General features: G+C 38.4%; 1 protein-coding gene across 7 annotated transcripts in view; it reads left to right on the plus strand.

Moving 5' to 3' along the window:
- adgrb3 (adhesion G protein-coupled receptor B3) overlaps nucleotides 1–15,439 on the plus strand; it is a 122,003-nt gene that overhangs the window by 74,731 nt on the left and 31,833 nt on the right. For all 7 annotated transcript variants that reach the window (XM_037124911.1, XM_037124913.1, XM_037124912.1 and 4 more), the window contains 4 exons: nucleotides 6,092–6,238; nucleotides 7,234–7,309; nucleotides 9,942–10,044; nucleotides 10,506–10,549. In XM_037124911.1, the coding sequence (XP_036980806.1) occupies nucleotides 6,092–6,238; nucleotides 7,234–7,309; nucleotides 9,942–10,044; nucleotides 10,506–10,549 (370 nt within the window). The remainder of the gene's footprint in view (nucleotides 1–6,091; nucleotides 6,239–7,233; nucleotides 7,310–9,941; nucleotides 10,045–10,505; nucleotides 10,550–15,439) is intronic.

Genomic DNA, 15,439 nt, shown 5'->3' on the forward strand with positions numbered 1-15,439 from the left:
TAAACTTGTGTAGGTCTCAAATTGTGTTCAAAAAGATCTTAAAAATGTCTTAAATAGTCTTAAATTTGACTTGTTGAAACCTGCAAATTTTTCAAACTTACAGAAGAGAACATCCGGTAAGCATTCACAAAGGCTGTGCCTGTCACAAATTTCTCTTATGGCAGTAATGAGGAAACTACACTGTAATCAATGTTAATTTATTAAAAAATAAGTCTTAACTGTGCTGTTTTGTCATGACCTGCAGGTACTGGAATATATTAAAAACAGTGACATTTAATTTTGAAATTGTAATTAAAGACTTAGGCTCTGGAAGTGCTAAATTAAGTGTGAAGGATGACACATCTGCACAGACTGGATCACAACATTGAGGGCACAACTTATATCGATTTTAAATTAGCGGTTTAAATTAAACCTAAGAGGTGGGGGTGAAAACAACACAAGTTTTTTCACTCATCAATGCCTAAATGAAGATGTGAATGTAAGGCCCATTTAAAGAACTATGAATTAATCATGTGTTACATTTGATCAAATGATGTACTTCATAACAAATATAAATATGTCTTTTAAACTGAATGCATTTGAAAGGTGTCGAGAATTTTTTGAAGGAATGTGTCTTCCAGTTGTTGTTTTTGCCTGTCAGAGTTCCTCAGGTGTGACTGAAGTCCTCCTGGTTAATGCATGCATGTCCTTAATGAGTTGCAGCTGTGTACTGATGTGTGCTCATCAGTTTTATTAATAGGGCAGACAGACCCTCCTTTGTTTCCGACTAATTCATAGAAATATATAAACCTGACAAAATCCTTAGTTCCAAGAGATTTTATTGCTGAAAGTTATTTGTTTTTTGTTTTTTTTCTGGGGATCCAAGAATGAGTATTCATTGATTGGTATATTGGTGATCAATTTGTTTATTTGACCATTTTGGTTTTATGCCAAACTGTTTTATGAGCGTTTTTCTCAAGTTTTTTTTTTTTTTTTGGTTGCATAGTTCAGATTAGATACTGTTGTGGAGTTTGGTTTTTTTAGCATTTGTCCCCAGCTGTTGCTCATGCTTAGGTTGGTTTTGTTAGCATTGCTGCAGGTTCGTTTCCAGCTTCAGAGGACTTGGTTGGCTACTGACCCTTTTGTAGGGCAACCTTTTGGGTATGCTTCTTTGGTTTGGCACTGACATTAATTTCAGGTTTACGTGCATTTGGTAGCTGGAATTTTGTAAGGACAGCATTGTAAGTTTGCTTTGTGTAGCTGCAGTTGGGGGAAAGTATCAAAGCGTGCCTGATGTCAAATAGTTCAGGATGGCAGAAGTAGCGTTAGCGCTCTTTGGTGCTGATAAAGTGGGTGCAGTAGAAATGCCACTATTGTGTTGAGGTGGAGATGAACATTAATACATCAAAATTGGCATACATGTAAAAGTATGATACAATTTCCTGACTGACTACTTTGCTTCACAGATAACTTAAATTTAGAAAAGAAACATGTGACAGTTGTTTCTCTCTCCAGTAATGGCATAGGAAGGCATAGAAAACAAAAAAGATAAAGCACTGAAGCTGTGATAAATAAAACGATATGCTAAAACTGAAATCAAGAAAAGATAAACAGCAGCAGTGTGTCCACAACAACAAAACAACAAACAATGTCATATAGATGATTCCAAGGCTGACAGAAACACTGGCCTGCTGGCTTGGTAGATAGAGGCAAATTCTTCAGCAGTCTCTTTATTACAGGATATATGATATCTAAGGACATGAGTGTAAACATAAATGTATCTTTCAACAAAAACAAACAGCAAATTACAATTCCTCGACCATTTGTAATAAGTGCTTGTAATGATTTGTTTTAGCCTTAAGGGTGCACAAGAATTACAAGAACAACTCACTTCAAATTAATTGAATGTTTCAACAAAGTAGCAGGGGGGTTTGAATACTGCATGTCAAAAGCACGTTTTACTTTTTCAATCAATTTGGGTCAGTGGGTCTTGGAGTCACTGGACTTATTATATTTATGGAGACTGCACAAATGCGATAAATTCTTAACAGTGGAAATGTGCTCATTAAATAGATTTGGTATTGATTTACATAGAAAAACTTTATGGAATAATTAAATATTGTCAAGTGTCATCAGTTGTGAGTTGTGATGTAAAACTTATGCAGAGCCAATGATAGAGTTCAGTTAATAGCACTGGCAGGCGCTCCTTTCCTGTTGCGTTTTTCTAGTGTTTTTTAGAGGGAGAAATATGTTCAACTCTTCAGGACAAGGCTCGGGTTCGCTCAGCTTTTCCTGGTAATAACATATGATGGCTGGGTGCACTCGCAGCCCAGCTCAGTGGGTGTGCCACACTGTTCTGTCCAAAAAAGGCTTTTCAAAGGTGTCTTTGAAGCAAACACGACCGTAGTGAGTCTCTGTGTGATTGGGGCCTAAGTCTTCCCCATCAAGCGTTTCACTTCTGCAGCTTGTAGAGAGAAACAGTCGCTCCCAGCTCTCTTTGTCCCGCAAGATTTCTGTCTCGCATAGTCGACCCTCCAGAGGAAGTCAGACAAAATCACTAACCATCATGCAATGCACTCAGCAAGAGAGCGATTGAAATTGTACGGTTCTGGCTTGTCTAAAAAGAAACTTATTGTTCTTTGGTTTGTCTAGTGGTTGGTGTTGATCTTAGTTTTTATGCTCTTGTTTTTCAGTAAATCTTTTGTGTGCACTCCCTCCTTGTCACATTCCCTGAGCCAGTTATGTGACAAACACCTCCTAATAAGACCATGTGAATGTTGAAAGTCCGGTAGTATTGCGATTATTTTGGTGATGCAGGAGCAATGCAGGCAGACTCCTGAAGCATCTTTTTGTCAAATCCTAGCACTGTAGGGGCTTTTAGCTTTTGAGCAATTATCTGAAGATGTGGCAGTAATGAGCGGCCTCTGGCTATAATCAAGCAGAACCTTACTGGCTGCTGGTGGAGAAATATAAAGGTCTTGAAGGGAGACATTTTTAGTGAAAGTACTGACTACATGCTTTACCTGTTTGTTGCAAATACCAAGAAAAAAATACTGCTTTTTGTTTGTGTTTTCAAATTCCAAGGATATGACTAACAGACATCAGGTTTTTACACAAAAGGTGCATTTATGTAGACATATTTTATTGTTTATTTGGTAAATAGTCAAAACATCAAACCCTGTTTTGACTAGACATGACTAGAACATGGACACAGGGTTTTCAGGGTAATTATTTCTCCCCTGGACACAGCACAGGCTTTGGTAGCTGGCCATGCAGTAATTTGAGCTCTCACCACAGTGGCCCTTTTGATTAAAGGAATGGAAAGTTTTGTGGATCCATCGGTGGAAGCCAAGTGGAGAGCATCTGGCTGAGTAAGATATTGCGGCATCATTTCGTCACTAATTTATGGCAGCCTCTTGACACCTAGATAAATACTGGCTGTCACCGGTGCATCGTCCTCTGTCCTCCTACTTTTAGTCAAATAACCTTGATTGCAAAAGGCTCTCCATGCCGGCAACTTATCCTCCCTCCTTACAAGCAAACACTTGGAGGACAAAGTGAAGCATGGGACATGTTAGAAAATTAAAGAACGCTTTGAAGGTGAAATACATCATGTGGGTTTGACATTTTTGTTCTGGCTGTCTATTGTGAGGCTGTACTTCACGGTCGGGAGGATATTTTGACATTAATAGTGATTAATTGCAATTACACACACACACACAATGGCTCCAAATGCGCCTTAATTTATTTTCCATGCAAAATGTTTGTGTTGTCTGACTTCAACAGTTTACTTAATACTGAACCTCTCATGAGCACATTCAGATGTAATGAGCAATGCTATAATTCCCTCTTATGAAAATGAGCCATGCAGAATGCACTGAATCGCTGTTCAGAGGCATCACAATCCTAAGTGATCACTTTATTTATGCTGTCTGGCTCCATCAGGCAAGTGCAAAGCCCCATTTACCTGCAGAATTACCCAGAACTCTGAAAGACGATCTTCCTAGCACCCTGTTGTGTTTCACAGTGCGCCCTACGACTGAAATCACACACACACACACACACACACACACACACACACACACACACACACACACACACACGCACATGCATGCACGCGCACCCGCACCCGCACCCGCACCCACACACACTCTTACCACTCCTGCTCCCAACATCTGGTGCTGTGAACAGGCCTCTTTGCAAATTCCGGGTCTCGTGGCGCTCTGTGATTTCATGCCCACTGCTGGATCATCCGAATCGCACAGACACACCTTCTGTCACAGATTTCACTCAAACATGGCGTCGTGCCAGCATTCAAATTGTATTATTGGCAGAGCACGAGGAACAATAGAGCTTTTTTGCATCAATGGTAGGATTAGCCTCAGATTCCCCCTCGCTGAAGCACCACCTGACCGGGACTGGATGTGATACCAGGTAGAGAACAGTGCAGCTTTATTTTCCCCTTGTAATGCTGAGGCCTTTTCAGCTGATCCTGGGAATTTTCCTTGTCGTCGCCTTAGTGCACGGACCAGCCCTTTTATGGCACCTCACTGGGGAGGCAAGAGAAGAATAGAGTGATTAAAGTGATTACCTGTCTACCAGTTGTCAGGTGCCAGTTCTTTGATTGTGCATTCTTTGGTAAATGTGTACACGAAAGCACTAACAACCTATTATTGGTTTCCTTTGACGGTTAAATTGTCTGCGTATTCAAAAATATAATCCAGTTTGTAAATAAAATAGGTATTCTTGGATTTTACACTTTATCAATATTAAAAAATACTGACCTGTCATCCTCAAACATTATTGATGCAAACAGCTCTTTAACAGCATCTAGAGTAACTGGTAACATTGGCAATTGGCAATATCACTGTGGTGCGGTTTTACAGAGTATTTGAATATGTGCCTCTCAATTTGCGGATGATTGCAGGCTTCAGTCTGTGTTTTGACTCGTTTGGTTTATATTTGGAATACAGATTTGCCTTTGAAAAGAAGATGTTTTATTGCACAATCTCTAAAAGATGAAAGTTCCAGCTCTGTTGTGCTCACCTGATGTGAAGTGTGCAAGATTTAGCAGGTGAACACAGGTAACGAGATATGCTCTGCCCAGAGTGATGTAATATTGCACTAAGAGTGCAATGTTGCATCATTTTTAGGACGCAAACTAGATGTGGAAAGCAGAGTGAAACTTCTCAGCTGCTACACACCTGGAAAGTCAGGCTTTGATTTACATTAATAGGTTGTGAAGATGGAAAATTCACTCATATGGAATCTTTGAAAACTCCTTCCGTCAATACAATGTTACGGAATGTTTGTTGTATTTATTATTTGAAGCTACAGCGAGCATCTGGTTAGCTTAGCATAGCATTAGGTTATTTTTTAAGTTTTCATTTTTAAGATACAGTTAAAATAAATAAAGATTTGACATGGTCACTATTGACTTTTGAAAGTTGTGTAACATTCTAGCAGATCCAAACTAGCTGTTTCCAGTCCTCATGAAAACTAACTAACTGCTGGCATCAGGTCTCCATCTTAAATGGTATTCACAATTCAACCACAAAGAATACCAATGAAATGGCTCAGTAGACCAAAAGATAGACACAGCTCTGAAAGCACACAAACCTCTAGAAAGAGAGTTTGTTATTGACCTGTTTGATGTCAATACTTATTTGTCCAGACAACAGATTAGCACAATTAAAAAAAAAAAAAATATATATATATATACTATATATATATATATATATATATATATATATATATATATATATATATATATATACATATATATATATATATATATATATATATATAAACAATTACAGAACAATACAAATCAGTCTGAAATTATGCTAATTTGCTGTATCTATGCAGCAAAAATAAATGCATTGCTTGAAAACGCATAAATACAGAAGTACAAAAAACCAAACATTTGTCTGTGTTCCATACTTACGGTGTGTACAAGACACAAAAAACATGTGACAGAGAATTTTTCATCACAGGACAACTTCTTGATAAATGGAACAAGGTTAATTCTCTATGAGACAAACTCATAAATACTCTAAAGTCTATTGATCATCAGTATATCTCCACTGCTCTGTGTGTTTGAATTCTGCAGTGGCCAGCATCCAGAGGCTCCCCGCAGTGTCTGTGATGACTGACATCAACTTCCCCATGAAGGGTCGTAAAGGCATGGTTGACTGGGCCAGGAACTCTGAAGATAAAGTGGTCATCCCAAAGGGCCTCTTTGTTTCCCAGTCAGCAGGTATGTGACTGATTATATCACACAGAGCTACTTCCAGTTCGAGTCCTATGCATCTTTCTTTAGGACTCCAACATACACTGTCTTCATGTACAAACTTTATGTTTATTCCAGTATAAGACAATAAAGAAAGCGAAGAAGAATTGTAGGATAAATGCACAGTGAGGAGACAATGATGGATTCACGGTCACTGCTGAGAATGGAAAAACAAGTATCTTAACATCTCAGCAAAAGCAGAATGACTTTAGTTGAATTGCTTTGTCGGAAAACTCACAACAGGCTTTCACACAGATGCATCAGTCATCTGCCAAAGGTATTTCCTTTATGTTTTATGTTATATCACCCCTTGTTTTGGGAAGTAATACTACAAGCCTTCGCACAAAGCCAGTCTGCTTGCCTGCGCTTGTTCAGTCAATGAGTTTTCCATTGACGCAGCATTTTCAGCATCCTTTCAAACACTGCCAGTCGCTACTGTATATCCAGAGCCAGACAATTTGGTTAATTGGTGTAATCAGTCTTATCTGGAATATATCAAAGATAACAAAACAAGGGATTGATTGGAAATCTGTGCCTAATCCCAGCCACTCTTATTTGGACGGTGTAAGAAGCTGATTCGACTGGAGACTTTAGCACTTCTCTTACTGGAGTCTACAAAGTCTGTCGGAAAAAGTTGCGAAAAGTGCTCCTTGTAAAAAAAGAAAGAAAAGAAATCATTCTCTTTTAAAGTGTTATTGGCAGAAGCTGCTTTGGCACTGCAAACTTGCAGGTTTGCTTGAGCCAAGTGTTACTCCAAATCAAGACTTTCCTTTAAATTAAGTATATTCACCATGTTATTGGATGGCAGAACTCACTGTATTTTATATAATATACTCTACAGACATTTTGAATGTCTGGCAAAATGTTCCAGTTGCATAATGAGGTCTGCTGATACTGTGAAAAAGAAAGTCTATCACTATAAAAACCAGACAGTGGTGTGAATTGTTCATTTCTCCCTTCAGATATGGAAGGATCGCCAGTCTTCATATTGGGAACTGTTCTCTACAAGACTCTTGGACTCATGCTACCTTCACCAAAGTAAGTGCAGCGTATCTCCCTGTCTGTATTTTCTGGTCTGCTGGCAACAGGAAATATGAGGCAGATTTAATCCTTTGGAAGCAGCCGAGGTGTCCATTTTTATTCAGAGTAGTAGATCAAGTCTTAAAAACAGGCGGCGCCTGACTCCAATGTCCCTGAATTAATCCTCTTCAAAGACATGGAATTCAAAGTTTCAACAGGAGAAAGAGAATACCAGATACTCCCCCTGTACTGATTTGAATGTACTTGCTATTTTAAGTCAAAGTTGATGACTTTTAAAGATACTTATTATAATAAGGTCATTCCATGCCAGCTCAACCAGAACTGAGAACATTTTCCAGTTCCGGTTGACTATCTCACAAAAAAAATCATGTAAAAACGGTGGATAAATGAATAGGACCTCACAGAATTCTTTGACGGTACTCTTTTATTTATAATCTTTTTTTTTATGTTTGGTCCTCAGAGCTACATTTTGTCATTTGTGCGATTCTTTTTATATACGTTTTAAGCTTCACACACTACTTATTTTTCACTAGATTGGGTTTGAATTTGTAGAAGAAAACCCTACGATAATTTGCAACATGTATTCATTTAGATAGCTTTTGCTAAATGTTCTTTCATTTTCTGAAAATAAATTGGACAGTGTTTGCATGACTTTTTTTAAGTCCATATCATAAGCCTCTGTGAGTTAGGATCGAATAACCAAATTCTTCTCATTTTATGATAACAAACTCTATATTTATATCCAAAACTCTGAGAAATTAGTGTGTTTTGTGTTCACTCTAATTTAGCAAATGAAACACATTCACTGTAGCATGGAATATGGAGTTAATTAAGGATGACATTAGTGTCTGGAAAAGCAGTGGGTTGTCCCACACAAACACCTGGTGTCAGACCCCAATCAACAAGTCCCTGGCACCAACGTCCCAAGGACAGAGCGGTCATACCATGACCGGCCAGGCCAGCTGTCACAGGTGGAGCAGCAGCCCTCTGTGCACATGTGGAGACAAGCTCATATTGGGACACTGAAGCTCGCCGTCTCCATACTCACAGGAGGATAAGCAGATCAAGAGGCAACTGTTTAAAGCTGAATCCAATTGCTGGGACTTCACTGCACTTGCAGAATTTTGCAGACGTTTTCCAGGGAAGTGTGTGAGTGCCGAGGGCTATCCAAACCCACAATTCAACCGGTCCGCTGGGGCCCTCAATGGGACTTTAGGCAGACTTCTAGAGATTTTGCTTAGAGGCAAGACTTGAGATTTGATTACTCAACAAAACGCATCCAACAAAAAGAAATTCTTATAAATGTGTAGAACAATTTAGTTCTTAAATGTTACATGAATTGTGTAGGTCAAAAATAATATCCAGGCACAACACAATACAGAAATGTGTAGCAGCAGAGGCTTTATATTGAATCAAAATGATTATTATTATTGTGGCATTAAGGCCCGTCAGCTTATATATCCTTGCAGTCTTGCACCCTGGCAGACTTCATGTGATGATGGTAGAACACGTCACAGTACATGTGACTGAAGTCCACAATGGCAAAGTTGCCTTGAGGAAACTTTCCATTTGCCAAATTTTAAGCTTGTGAAGTTCCAAACAGGTAAATTACTTTTTTGTCACCAAAAGTCAAAAGTCGACAGCTGACAAACGAATCCATTTACTCCATTGAATTCCATTTTAAAATAACTGACTTGTACCGTACCAAAGTCGTATAAAAGTATTCTCCGCTTGAGTGGTGCCGATGAAACGGTGGGCTGCTGCAGTATCACCTCTACTTTCCTTTGTGAAGTTGTCATTTTTTTTCCTAGTGGGAGGCGCTCATGGATTTCAGCTTCTAATAAAACGAATATTCTGTCAGCTGTACAATAGCTGGAGATGGTTTTTGAGACAGAACTATAGTGCCAGATTTTAAAAGCGTAGGATACAAAGAAACATCTGGTTCTGTTAGGCCGAGCCTTTGATTTGTGCTCTGTTTGCTGGTCTGCTTGGATGTTTTGAACACCATTACTGGCAAACATCCTGTATGGCTGCTTTGACATCTAATGGGCAGCTTTTTCTATCATCCTGTTATGGAGTGTTTGATATATGTGTTCAATACAAGCTGCACTAGAGAAAAAAAAATGGACTAATACACAAGTAGTTTAGAAATTCACTCAAAGAACATGTAGTATAAATTCAAAATGGTTATTTTAGCTAGCAATTTAAATTCAAAATATATGCACAAAATCTACTCAGAAACCTTAAATAATGTTTTCATACCAGCCCTCCTTATAGATCCGACATAAATCTCACCGACTCTGCACTTAAACCTAATCCTTAAGTGTTAATGCTCCTTCACGGAGCATAAAAAAAAAGAGACCTCAGGTGTTTGAAGTAAAACCAAAGTTAAGGCTTTCTACACTGCAAATGTTGTCTGATATTCATCCTTTATACCCATAAGCTCCACGTAACATTTAAAGGGATGTACAATATGCTAACACAGTTAAGCTCACTTATTAAATGTGAGCTTCTGCCATAGATTATGTAAAAGAATGAGTTAGATTGCATTGTACCCTTAATTTAACTAATTGCAAATCCAGGTAATTGTTTTCATCTTATAACATTTGTGTGACTGTGTTTGACTCAGGAACCACACAGTCGTGAACTCAAAGGTCATCGCTGTGACTGTGAGACCTGAGCCCAAGGCAACCGAGTCCCACCTGGAGATTGAACTGGCCCACCTGGCAAATGTAAGAAAAATTTATTCTATAGATCAACCGATAAACATTTTGTTTTAGACCTATAAGAGATTAAAGGTTCCCTCTTTTCTCAAACTCTTGAAAGAGTTCTTTGTCTGTTGTCTGAATGTTCAACCACAGCACATATCAGCGCCCATTAGCCAACACACAATGGCGGTTAATTGGCTCCATAATTAATTTGCAAGCATCCCGTGTCAGGAGAGTGCGCCGCAGTCAGATAATTACATGGACAATCCTTTTTATGATTCAGCCCTTTTATTCATCGTGGAGATAAAGTGCATCTCGGTCTGAACGTGTCTGCCTGTGTGTGTGTCTAAAGTAACACATGTTCAAAAGATTAACATAGAAGGACTGATATGCAGTTAATTTATAATGATATGATGATGATGATAATGATCAGTTATCATCATAATTTTCCTGATAAACATTTTGACCTTTTCTCTTCCTTCCAGGGAACGATGAACCCTTACTGTGCACTGTGGGACAACACCATCATGTAAGTGGGCATGCATTTTCACTTTTCTAACTCTGTTTCTGTGTTGTCTTGATTCCTGGGTCTTGTTGTCAGTTGCTGTAGTCAATATTAAGGTAATAGTGTGTTTTGTTTAGGGGAACACACTCCCTAAATAACTTCTCTGTTACGTCTCTGAAAATGGGTTAGTTTGCATCATTCCTTCATCTCCAAAAATCAGGAATTTCGCTTTTGCACACCTTTGCAAAGAAGCATGAAAACCCCAAAGCAAGAGAGCTGATGAAAAAACCTGCAATGCTAAATTATGCATTGAAGTCTTATCAAGGGGTGACAAAATAAAAGAATGCCTTTTGATATCAAATAGCCAAAAAAAAGAAAGGAAGCAAAAAAGAAAGAAAAACATGGTTATTGGTGAAACGTGTTGGTGTTTATAGTTAAGCCAGTTGTTGTTCAGTTTGTAGAGGTTTTCGAGTGTCTTCAGTTTCTGACTCAATGTTTGCCTTTGTCACAGCTGCAGTCGTTGAGCATATGCCGTCATGATTCCGTCAAGACTCCAATGCGGACACAATATGAGTCACTCATGAGTCATAAGTTCACTTCTGTAAATTGTAGAGATATTCGTATAACTGAGTGGCACTGCACAGAATGTTTAATTAAAAAGCAATTAGTAGCGCGGGGCGTCTTCAACTGACGTTTTAAAAAAATACTAATTTTTCAAGTGAGCGCTGATAAGGAAACTTGCAGTCGGGCCAGATAGTGACTGCCTGAAGTGCTGGAGCATCAGCCGCAAGTACTGCAGAATTATGTAACGTAGCGAGGTGAAAACTCTTAAAAATCATGAGGACATTTGCAAAACACAGCTGCGAAAAAGAAACACAAACAGCAGAGACTAAAGCCTTGAAACATCAAAACTTAGGCATTAGAAGCATCACAAATAAAGTTATTGAATTAGGTTGCATTAGGCTATGTTGTAATGTGTTGTCATTATTCTGTCCACATCCTAGTCACAATTAATGTGAGGCACAATTAATTAATGCTTTTCTGAAATGTTTATCGTCTGCTATATATCCCCTCTATCGTTGCGGTTGTTTTGCCTGAGTCTGATGTTTTGATGCTGTTGAAGGAGATTTAATATCACCTTGTTTGCAGTGCAGTGATTTTTGGTTTTGACAGCAGTGTTCTTGTCTGTGTCACTTGATAAACACCAGAGTTACTGGCGCATTTCCGCTTGGAGAAGGTCAACGTGCCTTGCTCCATTGCAGTGAGGCCTGTTTGCCGCTTAAGCTGAGAGGCAGCTCTTCACCAATTACACCAAAATAGGAAGCTGTAGCTGTTGAATTATTAACAGTCGCAAGCCTTAAAGTTTTCATTAGAGCAAACCCTATTTTTTTATTGCTATTTCTGGTCAACATTTCTTGAGAGATTGTCTTTGCATGCTGTAATTGTCTTCCTATTTATAGCAGTTGCAGTTTAAATTGTCACTGGGCTGCTTTTCCTGTTTGGGGTTCAAATTGCACTCACACGCACACACGGCAACGATGCATGCACACATTAGAGGTGAAACAGATGACAAGTACTGTTGAATGCGGGGAGTCCTCTCAGCCCATGTTTTGTTTGGGTGAGCGGTAAGCAAACACAATAATCCCTCTCCTTCTGCTGCCTTCCTGATAAAGTACAGTAGCTGCTCGATGATAGTTTGCCTACCCAGTGGTCGGCAAGTGTCTCTTTCATGTGCAACTCAGGGATCGGTGTCCAAATCAACCACAATTTAAATTTTGATTTTTCTCATTTCAAGTTTAATTACTGATTGGTTACTGAATCAGTATATTTGATCTTTTTCTAAAACAGGCTAGCATGGTACACAATAGCCCTCCAGTATATAGAGACTAATATTTGATGTATTTTCATGTGTAATGATCAAAATCATCAACATGTTTGATGAGCACTTACCAAAAGAATTTGGACCTTCGTCTTGTTTTATTTATGGAACCATGACAGCAGCTGTGGGTTACCCAGCTTAGGTGAAAGCTTACATGAGGTTATTTTAGCATGTGAATTGTGCGTGGTCTGTCCTCTATCATGGTATTTGAGGGCAACTGGTCTATTTTTGAAACAGCAATGATACAACTGGGACAACTCTGCTCCATTCTCTCTCTCTGACTTTTACAAACCACGTGTTTCCTATCAGTTTTTATTTTTCGGACCCACACCAAGTCATTTCAATCAGAGCCCCACAGAATGGCTCCATGGTGCAATTATCGTGTTCATTTCAAACAGTTGGCTCATGCTATTACACAGTAGCGGCCACTCTCAGCACTGATCAAGGGGGTCATACTCCATCTGTCAGCCATGTTGGTTGAAACTGAATTAGAGTGCTCACTGTAACAATGAGCAGAATGAAAATGTTGTCCACAAGTGGAGAACTGTCCTCTGTGCTGCCCGTCGCACCAACTCATTGTGGTCCAGATACAGAAGTGTGAACACTGAGCTGAACAGTGAAGGCAGCGGCAGTGACAGCCGCGGGGCTGAGACAGCTGTCACACCTGAGTCTCTGCTGCTTTTGTGACAACAAGAAGAAAAAACTGCTGTGATTTGTCTTTTTATGTAAGCCACTGGGCGGACCAAAGATGCTGGAAATCACAACAAAGCTGTAGCTTGATATTGTGATAGACTCTGCACTTTCTTGAGTTACTTTCTGTCTCTCTGTGTTTGTCCTTTTGCCCGTATTTTTGCTGCAAAAAGTGAACCGACTGGGTGCATTTTTAATGAGGGGCTGTTAAATCTTAATAACTGCAAAACTAGAGAAATGTATTGTTCTGTTTTGGAGAAAGGGAGAGGGGAAGTAATGAGAGGCAGCGAGCATCTGTTCTGTTTTTATTTGTGAATCAAAGCACTGGTTTAATGAGAATAATCTGATATATTATTATGTGTTAAATTAGGGGAAGTACGCCAGCATAATAATTCTGAGAAACAATGAAATGGCACAAAATTCTTCCTCACCAGTATATTAACACTTGTGAAGACTACAAGATCCCCTTAAATTTCTGTACAATTTTAAGGTACATGCACTTGTAGTTCACATGTGTAGGTCAATCTCATGCTAAGTTATACTTCTTCTTCATTGCATTTCAGAAGAAAATACAATACTTTTAACCATTTATTTTATTACATCTATCAGACAACTATAATCTTTCTAAACCTTTACTTTAACAGCAATATGCCCGTTGACATTCATAATATTATTATGTGGGAGTCCTGGCCAAGACAAGCAGCAGAAGGAGCAACAAAAAATTTAAAATCGACAATATGAAATTTCTCTAAGTGGCTGACTAAAAAAAAAAAAAAAAACGCAAAACTTTAAAAGTAATTTCACCAACGACAGTGCAAGTTCAAGGAAAGACGTATATATTTGTCCACATGACCGAAGGTTGCAGCTGCTGAGGATTTTAAGTGTCATGAGAAAACACCAATAAGGGAGCAGTTCATGTAATATGGCATTATAAAAAAAGGTGTATTCCAACATGATGAATGAATGAATGAATGTAACATTTTCAAAGGGGATAAAAAAAAATTTTCCTTGCCCTTGAAGAAAAAAATAGCATTTGTTCTGTAATAAACTTGACCCTGAGCTTTTATATAAAGACACTCAATGTGATGTTTTAAAGGTTTTCTCATAAGAAAAAAAGGCTGGGTATGTAAGTTGTGACTTGTTGAAACACCTCATCATTTTAAGTAATGATCTGCTGAGCACTGTGCATTCTTCGACCTTGAGGAGCACATCCTTTTAGTTTGGTCAGCATAGAGTACTCAGTCTACAATCTCAGTTTACAAAGATTCCTTTAGACAAGATGAAAATAAAAACTAAAGGCAGGCTATTTTACAGAATCATATTGTACCTTAAAAACACAAGTCAGTCCTCAGTTTAGGATGCAGATGTAAGATTGCTGAGAACATTAAGCAGCATCATATTGTATAAATAGGTTGAAATGAGCTCCAATTACATGATTAAAATGCTACATTAATGTTATGCATCACTAATAATAATTGAATTGTACATTTAAATGCTGTTTTAATTGGAAATGAAGAGTTTTCAGGCTCGGTATTAGAACTTTAACATAAGTGAAGTATCCAAGTGAGTCTTTCATCACTATGTTAAGAACATCAACTTCAGTTTATTTAAAGTGTACATCACCTAGACAGCCTCTGTACATGTTACAAGTTAGAAAAATCAACAAAAAATAATATTACATGTCAAAGAAAATACATAATATTACGTATAAAAACAATTATAACAAATTATAATACACTTGAATATGAACAATGTGCAATACATAAGGATTTGCCAATTGTTGAATTAATACGCCAAACAAATAGGGTGCAGCATATCACCACAATAACTGCTTACTGCTGCTATCTGTTGCTACTGTTAGCGAGATTGCACTGTTAGCAGGGCAATTAGCGATGACATTAGCTGACTCTGCCCGGACTGGGAGCTCTGAGAAGTGGGAAAGTATTGGCATTGTTTCCTATCTGATCAGCGCCTCTTGCAGGACACAGTTGTAATACAAGTCAGGAGAAGCAGGGGCTAGCTGGTTAGCATGCTAACTTCAGCAGATATCACTGCAACACAATACATGTCTTTGTAATGATGCAAAACTCTCTTCACATTCTGTGATACATTTAGTTTATTTCTCAGTGACGTAGATCTTACATTCTTACATATTGCATCTTTAAATAAAAATGTTTTTTGGTAGAGTTTGTGGGTAATAAATACAGCTGTGTTCCAGAAAATGGTTTGTAACATCGGCTGTAATATGGCAAATTTTGGTCAAATCTATCACTACCCTCCAACATTTACATATTACAGCTTTAAGATAATTAGTTTCCATTTTAACATCATGTAATTCCTTGCAA

This window comes from Acanthopagrus latus, chromosome 15 (assembly GCF_904848185.1).
Source record: "Acanthopagrus latus isolate v.2019 chromosome 15, fAcaLat1.1, whole genome shotgun sequence".
NCBI classification, from domain to species: Eukaryota; Metazoa; Chordata; class Actinopteri; order Spariformes; family Sparidae; genus Acanthopagrus; species Acanthopagrus latus.